We start from the raw sequence: 14333 nt of genomic DNA, 5'->3' as shown, positions 1-14333 counted from the left end.
GAACCCACACCTCCTACATTGGGAGCATGGAGTCTTAACCACCAGACTGTCAGGGAAGTCCCCTAGTTTATTTCAATGTATTTAGTTTGCAACCACTTTCTTACTTTCCTTATTTTCCCCCTAGAGTCTGTGAAACATGAGTATGATTCTAAGAGTCAAAGCTTCACAAAAAGCTATACTCAAAGAAATACTGCTTCCTGCTCATTCTTAGTTCCCATCCCCACTCCCTTTGGATTACAAATCTCATTCATTATCTCATGTGCAAGCTCAGAGTGAAAGTGCTGGACCCAGGAGAGGGGTTCTCTGTGATGCTATGCTCCAGCTCCCTTCTGCAGTGAATGTCTCAAAAGTCTTGATTGCAAATATCCCTGACTACTGGATTCCCTGGATGTGCTGAAGGATGGGAGGGTTCACCTGAGCTCTTGGTTGTGAGCTTATTCAGTCTAAGGATTGAGCAGTTTCATTATTTTATTTAATTTCAGTTTAATAGAATCCTGGATGCTAGTGTGGCCAATATTTCATTATTATTTCTAGAGTACTTGCTAAAATAGTAGGAAATAAAAGGCTACAGAAATTTTTTTCTGAGAAACATGAATTATAATTATCCTCTAAATAAAATCTAGTTAATTATACAAGAGGAACTTAAAAATTTTTGTTTTGCAAAAGCAGAAAAGTTACTGTTATCAAAAAAGAGAAAATCTTCATTACAAAACCCTGCAACATGAGGTGCAGAGGGCTGAGCAGATACTGAGATTTCCTCATCCCTCGCTGCCTCCCAGGTGGTTGATGTCACATCTCTGGGGGTGGTATGCAGTGAATTGTTTCATTCAAGGCTGGAAGTAAATGATACACTGGTGACCTTAGCACAGTGTCTGGATCCTGCTGGGGTCCCAAGATATGACAACAACAGGTGCTTAAATACAATGTCACTGGCCCTGTTTGTGATTGTATTAGGGTTTAGACATGGGCTCCAGATGCTGTTAGACAAGAGGTAGAAAGGAACTAGATATCAAATTATCAACATCCGTTGGATCGTAGAGGAAACAAGGGAATTCCATAAAAAGTTGAAATACTTCATTGACTGCGCTAAAGCCTTTGACTATGTGGATCACAACAAACTGTGGAAAATTCTTAAATTTTTGGAATACCAAGCCACCTTACCTACTTCTTGAGAAACCTGTATGCAGCTCAATAAGCAACAGTTAGAACCAGACGTGAAAACAACAGACTACTTCAAAATTGGGAGAGGCATATGTCAAGGCTGTATATAGTCACCTTGCTTATTTAACTTATATGCAGAGTACGTCATGCAAAATGTTGGGCTGGATGAAGCTCAAGCTGGAGTAAAAATTGCTGGGAGAAATATCAATAACCTCAGATATGCAGATGACACCACCCTCATGGCAGAAAGTGAAGAGGAACTAAAGAGCCTCTTAATGAGGGTGAAAGAGGAGAGTGAAAAAGCTGGCTTAAAACTCAACATTCAAAAAACTAAGATCATGGCATCCAGTCCCATCACTTCACAGCAAACTGATGGGCGGGGGGGGGGAGGATGGAAACAGTGACAGACGATATTTTCTTGGGGTCCAAAATCACTGCGGACCATGACTGTAGCCATGAAATTAAAAGACGCTTACTCCTTGGAAGAAAAGCTATGACAAACCTAGATAGCATTTTAAGAAGCAGAGACATCACTTTGCCGACAACGGTCCATCTAGTCAAAGCTATTGCTTTCCCAGTAGTCATACATGGATGTGAGATTTGGACCATAAAGAGAGCTGAATGCCAAACCATTGATGCTTTTAAACTTTGGTGCTGGAGAAGACTCTTAGAGTCCCTTGGACAGCAAGGAGATCAAACCAGTCAATCCTAAAGGAAATCAACTCTGAATATTCACTGGAAAGAATACTTTGGCCACCTGATGCGAAGAGTTGACTCTGCGGACAAGATCCTGATGCTGGGAAAGATTGAAGACAGGAGGAGAAGGGGATGACAGAGGATGAGATGGTTGGATGGCGTCACAGACTCAAACAGAGCGCACTCGGGGAGATGGTGAGGGACAGGGAAGCCTGGCTTGCTGCAGTCCATGGGGTCACAAAGAGTCAGACACTGTTGACTGAGGGACTCAACAACAGAACAGTAAGTAAAAGCACAGGCTTTGGACTCAATTCAACTCGGGGTGAACTCCAGCCCTGCTACCTACTGATAATGTAACCAAGTTGCTTAACTCTCTGCACCTCAGTCTTAGCATCTGCACAAAAGGAATGATAACAGTACTTAACTCAAGCGGATGAAAATTAAATGGGATGATGCACATAAATGGCTTTGTGTTTAGCACATGGGTTACTGCCCTGTTCTCCTTGCCCTAAGAAGGAGGAGGAACTTAGATCAGAGATGTAATGGAAAGCCCAAGGGGTATTGGTGACCTATTGGGGGGAGGGGTGTGTAGGAAAGACTTTCTAGAAAAAGTGACTTCTGAGCCCCCTGAGGGACAGAGCAAGCCCTAATTACACGGATATTCTTTTTAATACTACTGTTGCAAATATTAGTATTGGGTAAAGCATGTTTCTGGTTATTGGACCTTCCAGAGAAAGCACATATTTAAAAGATTTTTTAAGTTTAAAATTCTTGAGTTATTAGAAAGGCCATATGATGCCCTCAGAAAGACCCCATATCTAAGGAAGTTGGAGACTGATGGGAAGGATTTGAGATGGCAGCCTGCCTCGGATATACCATTTCAAAATGAAAGTGTTAGTTGCTCAGTCGTGTCTGACTCTTTGTGATCCCATGGTCGGTCCATGGGATTCTCCAGGCAAGAATACTGGAATGGGTTGCCATTCCCTTCTCCAGGGGAGCTTCCCGACCCAGGGATCAAACCCAGGTCTCCTGCATTGCAGGAAGATTCTTCACCATATGAGCTACCAGAGAAGCTAGATGTACCATCTATGAAAACCAAACACACAGCCTAGGGTAGAAAGAGGTAAGCTGAATGGAAAGGTATCATCTGAGCATGCGTGCTAATGGACCTATGGAAGCTGCAGTGGTCAACATCTGAGCATGCGTGCTAATGGACCTACGTAACTGGGAGTGGCCAGTTTTGGCGGGAGGCAATCCTGCTTCAAGCAGGAAACTTCTAAGTTTCCACCCACTTTGAAAAGGCACTCCTGTCCCTGGAGAGTGGACTGTTGCTGCTGCTGCTAAGTCGCTTCAGTCGTGTCCGACTCTGTCCGACCTCATAGATGGCAGCCCACCAGGCTCCACCATCCCTGGGATTCTCCAGGCAAGAACACTGGAGTGGGTGGCCATTTCCTTCTCGAATGCACGAAAGTGAAAAGTGAAAGTGAAGTCACTGAGTCGTGTCCAACTCTCAGCGACCCCATGGACTGCAGCCTACCAGGCTCCTCCGTCCATGGGAGTTTCCAGGCAAGCGTACTGGAGCGGGGTGCCATTGCCTTCTCCAGAGTGGACTGTTAGGTGACCCCATTTTTGCCTCTCTTACCCCGCCTACTCTCCTGATCTCTGATTGGCCAGATCAAGTTTGATAACTGTTCTGACAGTTGATTGTCCTTGGTCGGTTGAACTGTGGGATTTCGTCCCAATGTCGCGTGAGATTTCGTCCCGACGTCACATGGCATTTCGTCTTGACGTCGCGTGAGATTTCGTCCCGACGTCACATGGGATTTCGTACCAACTTCGTGTGGGGTTTCGTCCCAACGTCGAGCGGCACTTCGGCGCCGCTTCACCTCTGAGGTAAGCTCTCTCTGAGGATCTCTCTAGACAGGTTAAGGGGACCAAGTAAAAAAACGGGGAGCTACTGTTGATAAGTCAAGCAACTGAATATTTTCTGTACCTCCTAACATCCTCAAAATCGTTACGACTGAGAGAGGACTTAAAGCCTTTTGGGGTGATTCCCCGTCAGGCAGACATAAAACTAAAATTATCTTCGGTCTGTGAGACTCCCTAATTGCTCTCTCTGAGGGAAGCAAAACTCCCCTCAGTCCGAGACACCCACAAATGAGCCAGAAGCCCCTATATTTTCCCAACCAGAGAGGTTGCCTAAGGGACTCTTTTATTCCCTCCTCTGGTATGGCAACCCACTCCAGTGTTCTTGCCTGGAGAATCCCAGGGACGGGGGAGCCTGGTGGGCTGCCATCTATGGGGTCGCACAGAGTCGGACACGACTGAAGCGACTCAGCAGCAGCAGCAGCAGCAGCTGGTATAAAGAATCAATGTTCTTGGCCTCAGACTCTCCCTTCCCCGAGAGAAACTCCCAAAGCTCTCCCCTCCTGAGAGAAACTCCCAATGCCACATTCTCAGCCTGAATGATGGGTGATCCTGTAGTGTCAGAGATGCCAGCTCTCTTCACTTTAATAATTTTCAAAAAGGTACTAATAGCCTTTTTAAAATCAAGATATAGTTGATTTACAATACATTAATTTCACACATACAACAAATTGATTCAATGTATATATAGATTAAGTGAAGGTGGGAGGGGGGTTCATGTTTGGGAACGCATGTACACCCGTGTTGGATTCATGTCAGTGTATGGCAAAACCAGTACAGTATTGTAAAGTAAAATAAAGTAAAAATAAAAATTAAAAAAATGTATATATAGATTAAGTGAGTGAAGTTGCTCAGTCGTGTCGTACTCTTTGTGACCCCATGGACTGTAGCCCACCAGGCTTCTCTGTCCATGGGATTCTCCAGGCAAGAATCCTGGAATGGGTTGCCATTTTCTTCTCCAGGGGATCTTCCCGACCCAGGGATCGAACCTGGGTCTCCCGTATTGCAGGCAGACACTGTAACCTCTGAGCCACCAGAGAAGCCCATTTATAGATTATACTTCCTTTAATGTTATTACAAAATAATGACTGTTTTTTGTATTGTACAGTATGTCCTTAGTGCTTATTTATTTTATACATAGCAGTTTGTATCTCTTAATCTCCTATCCCTATCTTTCCCCTCCTGTCTTCTCTCTCCTCACTGATAAACACTAGTTTGTTCTGTTTATCTGTGAATCTGTTTCTTTTTTATGTTCATTTCTTTGTTGGTTTAAGATTCTGCGTATAAGTGATAACATATGGTATGTCTCTTCTGTCTGATTTCACTAGCGTAATACACTCATGTTGCAAATGACAAAATTTTATTCTTCTTATGACTGAGTAGTATTCCCTTGTGTGTCACTCACACACATGCACATATATATATATATATATATATATATATATATATATATATATACCACAGCTTCGTCCATTATCTGTTAATAGATACTTAAGTTGCTTTCTATATCTTGGCTAGTAAAAATAATGGTGCCGTGCATATTAGGCTGTGTGTATCTTTTCAAATTAATCCTTTTGTTTTATTTTGGATATATACCCAGGAATGGAATTTCTGAGTCTATTGTAATTCTATTTTTAGTTTTTTTATGTACCTTCACACTGTTTTCCACAGTCACTATACCAATTTACATTCCCACCAACAATATACAAAAGTACCCTTTTTCCACATCCTCCCCCAATGTTGATGATTTTCCCAGGTGGCTCAGATGGTAAAGCGTCTGCCTACAATGCCTACCGTGTGGGAGGCCCGGGTTCAATCCTTGGGTCGGGAAGATCTCCTGGAGAAGGAAATGGCAACCCACTCCAGTATCCTTGCCTGGAAAACCCCATGGATGGTGGAACCTGGGAGGCTACAGTCCATGGGGTCACAAAGAGTTGGGCACGACTGAGCGACTTCACTTCACTTCCCCCAGTGTTTATGGTTTGTGGTCTTTTTGATGATAGCCATTCTGGGAGGTGTGAGGCGATATCTCATAGTGTTGGGGTTTTTTTAATATTTATTTATTTGGCTGCACTGGGTCTTAGTTGTGGTACATGGGATCTTCAGTCTTCATTGCTACACGCAGAATCTTTAGTTAAGGCATGCAAAATCTTTTTAGTTGCCATATGTGTACTCTTAGTTGTGGCATGTGAACTCTTAATTGAGGCATGTGAACTCTTAGTTGCAGCATGTGGGATCTAGTTCCCTGACTAGGAACTGAACCCAGGCCCCCTGCATTGGGCGCATGGAGTCTTAGCTGTTGGACCACCAGGGAAGTCCCTCTCATTGTGGTTTTGATTTGCATTTCTACGATGGTTAGCAATATTGGGCATCTTTTCATTGACTTGGCTGTTTGCATGTCTTCTTCAGAAAAATGCCTTTTCAGTTATTCTGCCCATTTTTAAATAAGGTTGTTTGCTTTTTAAATATTCTTACAAGCTATTTATATAATTTAGAAATTAACCCTTTATCAGTCATGTCATTTGCAAATATTTCTCTCTTTCAGTAGGTTGTCTTTTTGTTTCGTCAGTGGTTTCCTTTGCTGTGCAAAAGCTTTCAAGTTTAATTAGGTACCATTTTTTGTTTTTGTTTAGTTTGCTGTAAGAGACAGGTCCAAAAAATATTGCTACAATATATGTCAAAGAGTGTTCTGTCTGTGTTTTCTTCTAGGAGTATTATGGTCTTATTTTAGGTCTTTAATCCATTTTGAGTTTATTTTTTATATGGTGTAAGAAAATGCTCTAATTTCGTTATTTGCATGCAGCTGTCCAATGTTCCTAGGACCACTTATTGAAGAGAATTGTCTTTTCTGCCTTATATATTTTTGCCTCCTTTGTCACTGATTAATTGACCATATGTGCATGGGTTTGTTTCTGGACTTTATAATCTGTTCCATCTATCTATGTGTCTGGTTTTATGCCAGTACTATATTGTTTTGATTACTGTAGCTTTGTTGTATAGTCTGAAGACAGCTTCAGCTACTAGTTTGTGAGTGTGATACCTCTAGCTCTGTTCTTGGTTTCTCAAGATTATTTTGGCTATTTGGGGTCTTTTGGGTTTCCACACAAAATTTAAAATTACTTGTTCTAGTTCTGTGAAAAATGCCATATCTAGGTAATCTCTTACAATCCTTTGTTTTTATGTGGTCTTGGTTGTAATGTCTTCTTCATTTCTGATTTTATTGATTTAGGCCTAGTAATACACTTTAAATTCATTCATATTAGTGATCTTCATTTCTTTTCAACAGAGCAAAATCCCACATCCCTCTGCCTGAAAACTGAAACCTTTCAATCACAGATACCATATGATCTCTGGGACTTTCCTCCCCTCCCCTCCTTTGCCTCAAAACAGCCCCCCTCAATAATACTATACATTCACTTCACTACTTCCCCAACAAGTGTCTGATATCTTTCCTTCAAAATGAGCCAAACCAGGCAAGCTACTAACAACAGTAACCAACCTCCCTCAAAGACTCAATGCTACTTTGATCACGACAGAAAACATGTCATCCCTAATCACTACTTCTCTCAGAGACCTCCAGCTTCCTGTTCTCATCTGATTTCCCCACCCTCATGTCCTTGCTCAGGGATAGATAAGCCAAGGATGGAGAAAAGTAGAACCTTAATACAGGTGACTAACTGAGTGTGGACTTCCTTCAACACTTTCTCGCCTGACAGAACCTTTGGCCTTGTGACTGGAGAGACCCAGGCTGTGTTCCTTCTAGATAAGCACCATGAACAGTGGCAGCTTCTACGAAACCCCCAGGGAAGATAGGAAGAAATTAGAGAAGAAATCCAAAGTGAGTTGATCTGGAGAGGGCAGAGGAATGGCCCAGGGGACAATGTATGGTGACTAGATATCTGGGCATTGGGGGTTGGGGGAGGGTCAGAGGCACTGGGGACAAGGAGCAGCATGTCAGGGGGAGATCCAGAGCTTCTGACCCTCGTTTTGTCCTTGCCTGGTATCCTTGGGTACAAGATCTGTGATCTTGCACTGGATTGGATGGTTCTCAATCTATTCTGGAAGGTGAGAGAAGAGCATGCCACCAGCATTAAGCACCTACTGCATGCCAGACGAGAGCCTAGGCAATGTTACCCATTTTCTCTGTTAGCCATGACTAGAGAGGGATTATCAGCTCCACTTTATAGATCTAACATGGAGGCCCTGCAGCCAAGGGAGACTTCCTGGCTGAAAGTCAGACATGTTTGGCTGAGTCATTGCTGGGATTTATTTTTCTTTCTTTTTTAGAGTTTCAAGAATATTTCCAAATACTTCTCTAAGAAAGAGTGGGCACGTCTGGGATACTCGGAGAAAGTCACCTATGTGAATCTGAAGAGAAACTATGAAACCATGACTAGACTAGGTAATAGGAAGTTCTGGGTCCAGAAAAGGCTGGGAATAAACGACGATTCCTCGTTGCCAGCCATAGTTTATTCTTCTTAGACTATGCCAAATGTCCCACATTTGTCCTTTTCTGTGTGAAGAAACCCCAGGGCAGGTTTCAAGCCTTCTGCTCTCTTAAGTCCTGTGCAGGGCTGTGGACTGAGAGTGGCCACAGAGATGCTCAGACCTGGATTCTATGCATTTCTCTCTCACTGGCTATGGTTCAGATTCCCCCTGCCCAGCTGAGGAGCTTTACTGTTGGTGCTGTGTCCTAGCATTTCCCCCTCCTCTCAGGTTGTCTGTTAAGAAACAAATATTTTGCATCATTCTAGGTCTCAAGTGTACCCCACCAGCTTTCATGTGTCCTAAAAATGGAGCCACAGAATCCAAGCGTTGTGATTCTAAAATTAAGAACCCCAGGGAAAAGGGTAAGTGACAGGAAATGAGTCTCCTGAAGCCCATTTATGCTGGGTTCCAGATGGAGAAAGATTCTCAGGACTTTGTTCCCTCAAAAGCATCATGGTTAAGTGAAAAAAAAATTGAATGCAGAAGGTTAAGCACAGTCAGAGGCCATTCATATGTAATCCTAAAACATGCCAAACAAGAATATATATATTTTTATGGTTAGAAAATATTTGGTAAATGTATAAAAACGTGAATGAGAATAAAACCCATCAAACTCTGGAGTGAAGAAGTGGAAAAGGAAGGAGGGTAGGGATCAGTGAGGGCCACACAGATGGCTTCAGCTGTGACTTGTTCATAGTGTTTTGTTATATTTTGAATAAAGAGCTCAGAGCGATCTGAAGTAGTTGTGAGATAATGTTGAAATCCAGCTAGACCCAAGGGTAGATGCACATTTCAGATATAATTGTCCATAATTTTGTGCATGTTTGAAACATTTCTTTTTTAAAGGAGTTAGTTCTTGCTAAGCACCATTAATGAATCACAGGACAATTAAGGGAAACTTAAAGTGTAAATCCAAAAAAAGAAATGAAGTGTAAATCCACCCAAAACTTCCAAAATAATAGTGCATAGGTATTGGATAACTATCTTAAGAAAGTGATTAACATATTACGTAATGACATATGGCTGTTTGCTTGTGTTTTATCAAAACCAAATAGTTGTTTCACTCCTAATCGAACCTGCTTCTATGTGTTGAGTTTGGAAGAGAGTTTAAGAGAGTAATCTTCCACACATTAACCTTTCCTACTGGTCAATGAGCAGAGGCATTGTAAGGTTTAAAAAAGTGGCAGATTCTAGAAATCTTTGTGCATCTGAGCAGTGTATGTACTCACTTAAAAAGGGGATGGGATGTGTTCATTTGCTCTTTTGTTCTGAGAGCACAGTTGTGAGAAGACAGGGTGAAAATGTTCAAAATGTCTCCAGTAGCCCTTTGTTTGACTCTCTAGTTTAACAGAGCCGTTTCCACAAGCTCCCAAAATTACTATAAGAGGGCTAAAAAGCCAGTGCTTGAGTACCTACAGAGCTTTTGATATTAAAGAGGTATCCTTATACTGGAAACATTCCATAACCACTGGAGTAAATCATCCATGGTTCATTTCACACTTAACAGTTTCATTAAGGTGACATACTGTGAAAGTCACCATTTTAAGTATAGAGTGATTTTTGGCTAAAGACCAATCAATTTACTTCTTTGGGAAAAAATAAGAAATACATAATAGGATAGGATAAGGCAGTGATGGGGTTTAGTTTGCATCTTATAAACCATCAGAAGAAAAATTCTGAATTGATGCCGCAAATAAATAACCGAAATTGTTGTTATTCAGAGGCTGGTCTCAGAGTAACTCTTTGATAATGAGTGGACTTGTCACCCTCTGCTGCAGAAATTCCTGATACTACAGGAGTCTCTGCAGTTTGAGAATATTTACCAACAACAAAAATAAATTTCTGACTTGTCACCTCCTTTTAGATGAACCTGCTGAAGGGACTTCCAAAATGCAAGGGAGAAAACGCCAGAAGGTGAGTGCCGCCCAAATCCGAAGGACCAGAGACTGTTTATGTCTCTGGAGATGTGAATATTGGGATAACAGTGGGAAAGTAGCCTGGCCCACACTGCCTCCCTTTCCTGATCTCTTTATCACAATTCCTGATGTAGTACCAAGAGCTAAATAATAATTAACAACAATTGTGATAGCTGTTACTTCCTTGATTTCTTAGTGATGACAGATACTATTTTAGACAATTTACATGAATTAGTGTATTTAGCCCTTAAAACTCTCTGATGTTCCTGCTATTATTATCCCCAAATAATAATGAGGTTAGTATTAGTATTATTAAATACTACTACTCATAATAATGCAGATACTGTGGTACAGAGATGTTAAATAATCTGCTTGAGACCACAGTGGCTGTTCTTTTCTCCAGAGGATCTTACTGACCCAGGGATCAAACCTGGGTCTCCTGCATTGCAGGCAGATTCTTTACCATCTGAGCCACCAGGGAAGCCCAACAGTGGCAGTGGTAGTAGTCTAATCCAAAGCCCCAAACCATTTCCAAATTTGTCAGCTGTTTCACATGTTTCTCAAGCTCAGGCGTTTCCCTTAAATTTTGCAGATGCTGCTGACACTTCTGTTAAGACACCCACTCTCACAACAGGGCCCCTTTCGTGTTGCTTGAGAATCACTTGAACTGTCAGCCCCTCTCTTCTGTGAGCTCCTTAGGGACCTTGTCTGCCGCTGAGGCATCCCTGAAGCCCCAGTTCCAGCCCAGAAAGACTGTTAGAGGTTTATTGAATGAGTTCTTCTGCAATTGCAGATTAAACTGTAGTTTAGAGGGTAAAGGGATCTGGTGGTTTGGCTACCAGTACCAGTGTGGACACGGTTGAAGAGAGAATTCAAAGAGGGATCATAAAAGTGTTTGTTTTTATTATTATCACATTTAAACTGCATTTATAGCCTTAGAAAGTTCTTTCACTTAGCTTGTTTTACAGTTCACAGTTTTATAAACAAGAGCTGAATGAAGGTTAGCTTTAAGATCGGTGGTCAGTGACACACCTTGACACAAGTAGAATTGGTACAGGAGCCACCTCACCTAATTCCACATGAAATGTTCTTGCCGAGGTAGGACAGGATGTCACATCTGGCACCACTTTCTTGGCTGGCCGCGTGAATTTATGTGAACCATTCTCTCTTCTCCTTTCCCTGTATTCATCTCTCCCACACCATTTGCCAGCAGTGTTTTGTCCCCTCTGCACATCATTCCATTTGCTCTCCCCGCAGCTGTCAACTAGCTTATCTTCAATCCCTTAGATTTTATAGAAGCCCCTCCTCATTTTCACAGACCTCATGGATTGTTAGAATACTCTACTTTCCAAATCTTCCGTGTACCACACTCCTGCTCACTTGGAGATTTCTCTTGGTGAGGGTGTCAGTCTGGAAAAAGCATGAAAACAAGCGTTCTAATCGTGGAAACACCCTTCATTTAGACCATTCCATTTCCTTCTAACTTCCTAGATTCTTTGTAATTGAGGTACAGGTAATATAATGATCCCCCAGACTTGTTGAGAACGTTAATTAAGGTACTGCACAAGAAAACACTTTGTAAGCTCTAAAAGCACTTGAGAAATGGATACTGATTGTATGTGACTTTCACGTTAAGAAGGTGATGTCCAAGAAGCCTGTAAAGGGAAAAAAACGTTCAAAGATAGTACCAGGAACATCAGGCCCAGAGCAGGCTCAGAGACAGCTGCGCTCCCAGACAAAAGCAAGTATCTCTGCTCAGGAGAGTAAGAAAACATCAGGTAAGAGAAACAACTTTTCTTACTTGTTTGGGAACAAGTCCTCTGTCTTCCCTGGCCATGTTCAAGTGAATGGGTTAGTCATGGGAGATGGATCCTGGACAGGCCTAGGGCCAGGCTGGGCTGAGAGCTTGCTCAGCCCCAGCTGAAACATTTGAGTTGACTTCCAGGGTCCTCACTGCTGGGGCCTGGGTTGATCCCTGATCAAGGAACTAAGATCCCACAAACCACTTGGCATGGCCAGTTTTTTTTTTTTAAAGCTAACTTACAGAATCACAGATCTGAGTTGTCATCGATATGAAAGCCATGTAACTGGGGGCAAGCCTTTCAAATTCTCTGAGCTCCAGATTCCTAGTCCATAAAATGGGAATAAAGAATCCGAGTTCACAGGCTGTTCAGAGGTGTTCAATTCATTGGGAGAATGACATTGAAACATGTATAATATCATATATGAAATGAATCGCCAGTCCAGGTTCAATGCATGATACTGGATGCTTGGAGCTGGGGCACTGAGACGACCCAGAGGGATGGTACGGGGAGGGAGGACGGAGGGGGGTTCAGGATGGGGAACGTGTATACCTGTGGCGGGTTCGTGTTGATGTATGGCAAAACCAATACAATATTGTAAAGTAATTAAACTCCAATTAAAATAAATAAATTTATATTAAAAAAAAGAAAAACTAAAAAAAAAAAAAGGTGTTCAATTCAAGGGACTTCCCTGGCAGTCCAGTGGTTAAGACTGCACCTACTCTGCATGGAGCATGGGTTCAATCCCTGGTGGGGGAACTCAGGTCATTCCATCTGTGATAACTTGGGAACACGTCTTACTCAGAGTTCTATCCCCACCCTCAGCTCAATGCCTGACATACAATATGCCCTTAATATATCTGCTGAGTGGAAGAAAGTCGGAATAAATGTGGTAAGTAATCTAAACTTACTTACTGGGAATCTAAACCTGACGATGAAAGGAGCCAGGGATGAAACTCTAACTGCCGTTGGGTGTGTATTTGGTGTGTATTGGTGTGGGTTTAACCTCTCAGCCTCTTTGAGCCAGAAAGTGTGCAAAACAGACTGTGTAGAAGACCTGTGGCCACTTGGGAAGGGAGGAGGCATCTCCTTCTCTGACAAAACAGGACTCGATATTCCCTAACCCACCCAACCCCCATTTACCAACTCTTCTCCAGGATCCAAGAAAAAGACGGTTAATGTTTGGGCCAACAGACTGCGAAAAAGGAAACCGGTGGCCTATGAAGAGATCAGTGATCCCGAGGAAGAAGACTAACTCTGTAAGTGACCTTTCTCTCCATCCCCACATCCCCGCAAAAGGCACTGTTCTCTTATGTTAGTTGTATCCCATCTTGTCACTTGTTCCGTTCTCCCAGTCCCTTAGGGGTGCAGCTCTGAGGCTAAATGAGAAGGATTCCCATGCTTTTTCTACCTCCTGCTCTGTATATCCAGAGATCTTCCCTCCCCAGGATGCTGTGGGCTCCCAAACCCCAGGTCAGCTTCTAGCCTGTAGGCCACACCTTCCTCTAGCCGAAAACCTCACTGGACAGTTGACAGAGTCGCTGCAGCCTGAACACAAGGTTGGTCTTAAGGACCAATGAGAGGTGCACATAGACCACAAGGCAGAAGGGAATCGGAGTGCACAGGGGCCATGCAGTTCAAAATGAGGAGCTGAATAGTAATTTATCAGTCAGTGGGAGCTCGTTGTCACTTATTTTCCTTCTCTTTCCTTGCCTCAGCCTCAGGGATGTGACAAGTGCCCAAGATAAGAAGCAGAACTTGGTGGCTGTTCATGAATGTGGGCACGGCTATGAATCCCTAGCACCTGAAAGAAAGAGTTCACAACAGTTAAACATGATTTTTCTTACTATGTGCCAAGCATTATTAGTTATTAAAGTTGTGTTAATGAGCAAGACATATACCTGACGTGTGGTTCTGTCTATGTATCCATGCCTCTAGGGCTTCCCAGGTGGTGCTAGTGGTAAAGAACCTGCCTGCCAGTGCAGGAGGCATGAGACGCAGGTTTGATCCCTGGGTCAGGGCAATCCCCTGGAGGAGGGCATTGGCAACCCACTCCAGCATTCTTGCCTAGAAAATCTTATGGACAGAGGAGTCTGGCAGGCTATAATTCATAGGATCACACAAAGTTGGACACAACTGAAGTGACTTAGCATGCACACACATCCATGCTGCTGCCTTAAAAATAAACAAATATTGTCAGATATTCTGTGCAAAACAGCACTAACCTCCCCCTCTCCAGATGTAACTACTGAGGGCAGTTCTGTGTGTTTTATTGCAAACGTTTTACTCTGTATTTACACACATATTTAGGGTACCAATATGAGCATCTCTCACCTGCTTTTCC

At 42.7% G+C, this 14333-nt stretch overlaps 1 protein-coding gene across 1 annotated transcript; it reads left to right on the top strand.

Moving 5' to 3' along the window:
* The first annotated feature begins 3720 nt into the window (after positions 1 to 3720).
* LOC114111595 (protein SSX1-like) lies at positions 3721 to 13244 on the top strand. The gene is made up of 7 exons (XM_060407983.1): positions 3721 to 3750; positions 7500 to 7621; positions 8071 to 8185; positions 8538 to 8633; positions 10136 to 10185; positions 11827 to 12100; positions 13147 to 13244. The coding sequence occupies exons 2-7, from the start codon at positions 7556 to 7558 to the stop codon at positions 13242 to 13244; spliced, it is 699 nt and encodes a 232-aa protein (XP_060263966.1). The 5' UTR covers positions 3721 to 3750; positions 7500 to 7555.
* Positions 13245 to 14333: the final 1089 nt, after the last annotated feature.

The sequence above is a fragment of the Ovis aries genome, chromosome X, assembly GCF_016772045.2.
Source record: "Ovis aries strain OAR_USU_Benz2616 breed Rambouillet chromosome X, ARS-UI_Ramb_v3.0, whole genome shotgun sequence".
Taxonomy (NCBI): domain Eukaryota; kingdom Metazoa; phylum Chordata; class Mammalia; order Artiodactyla; family Bovidae; genus Ovis; species Ovis aries.
Note: the sequence above shows the minus strand (reverse complement) of the source record. Positions and strands in the feature narration are given on the sequence as shown.

Excerpts from the sequence above, each read along its gene's own strand:
- LOC114111595 (XM_060407983.1), top strand. The coding sequence starts at position 7,556 with ATGAACAGTGGCAGCTTCTACGAAACCCCCAGGGAAGATAGGAAGAAA. Across the intron at positions 7,622-8,070 it reads AATTAGAGAAGAAATCCAAA|AGTTTCAAGAATATTTCCAA; the intron begins GTGAGTTGATCT and ends TTTCTTTTTTAG. Across the intron at positions 10,186-11,826 it reads AAGGGAGAAAACGCCAGAAG|GTGATGTCCAAGAAGCCTGT; the intron begins GTGAGTGCCGCC and ends CACGTTAAGAAG.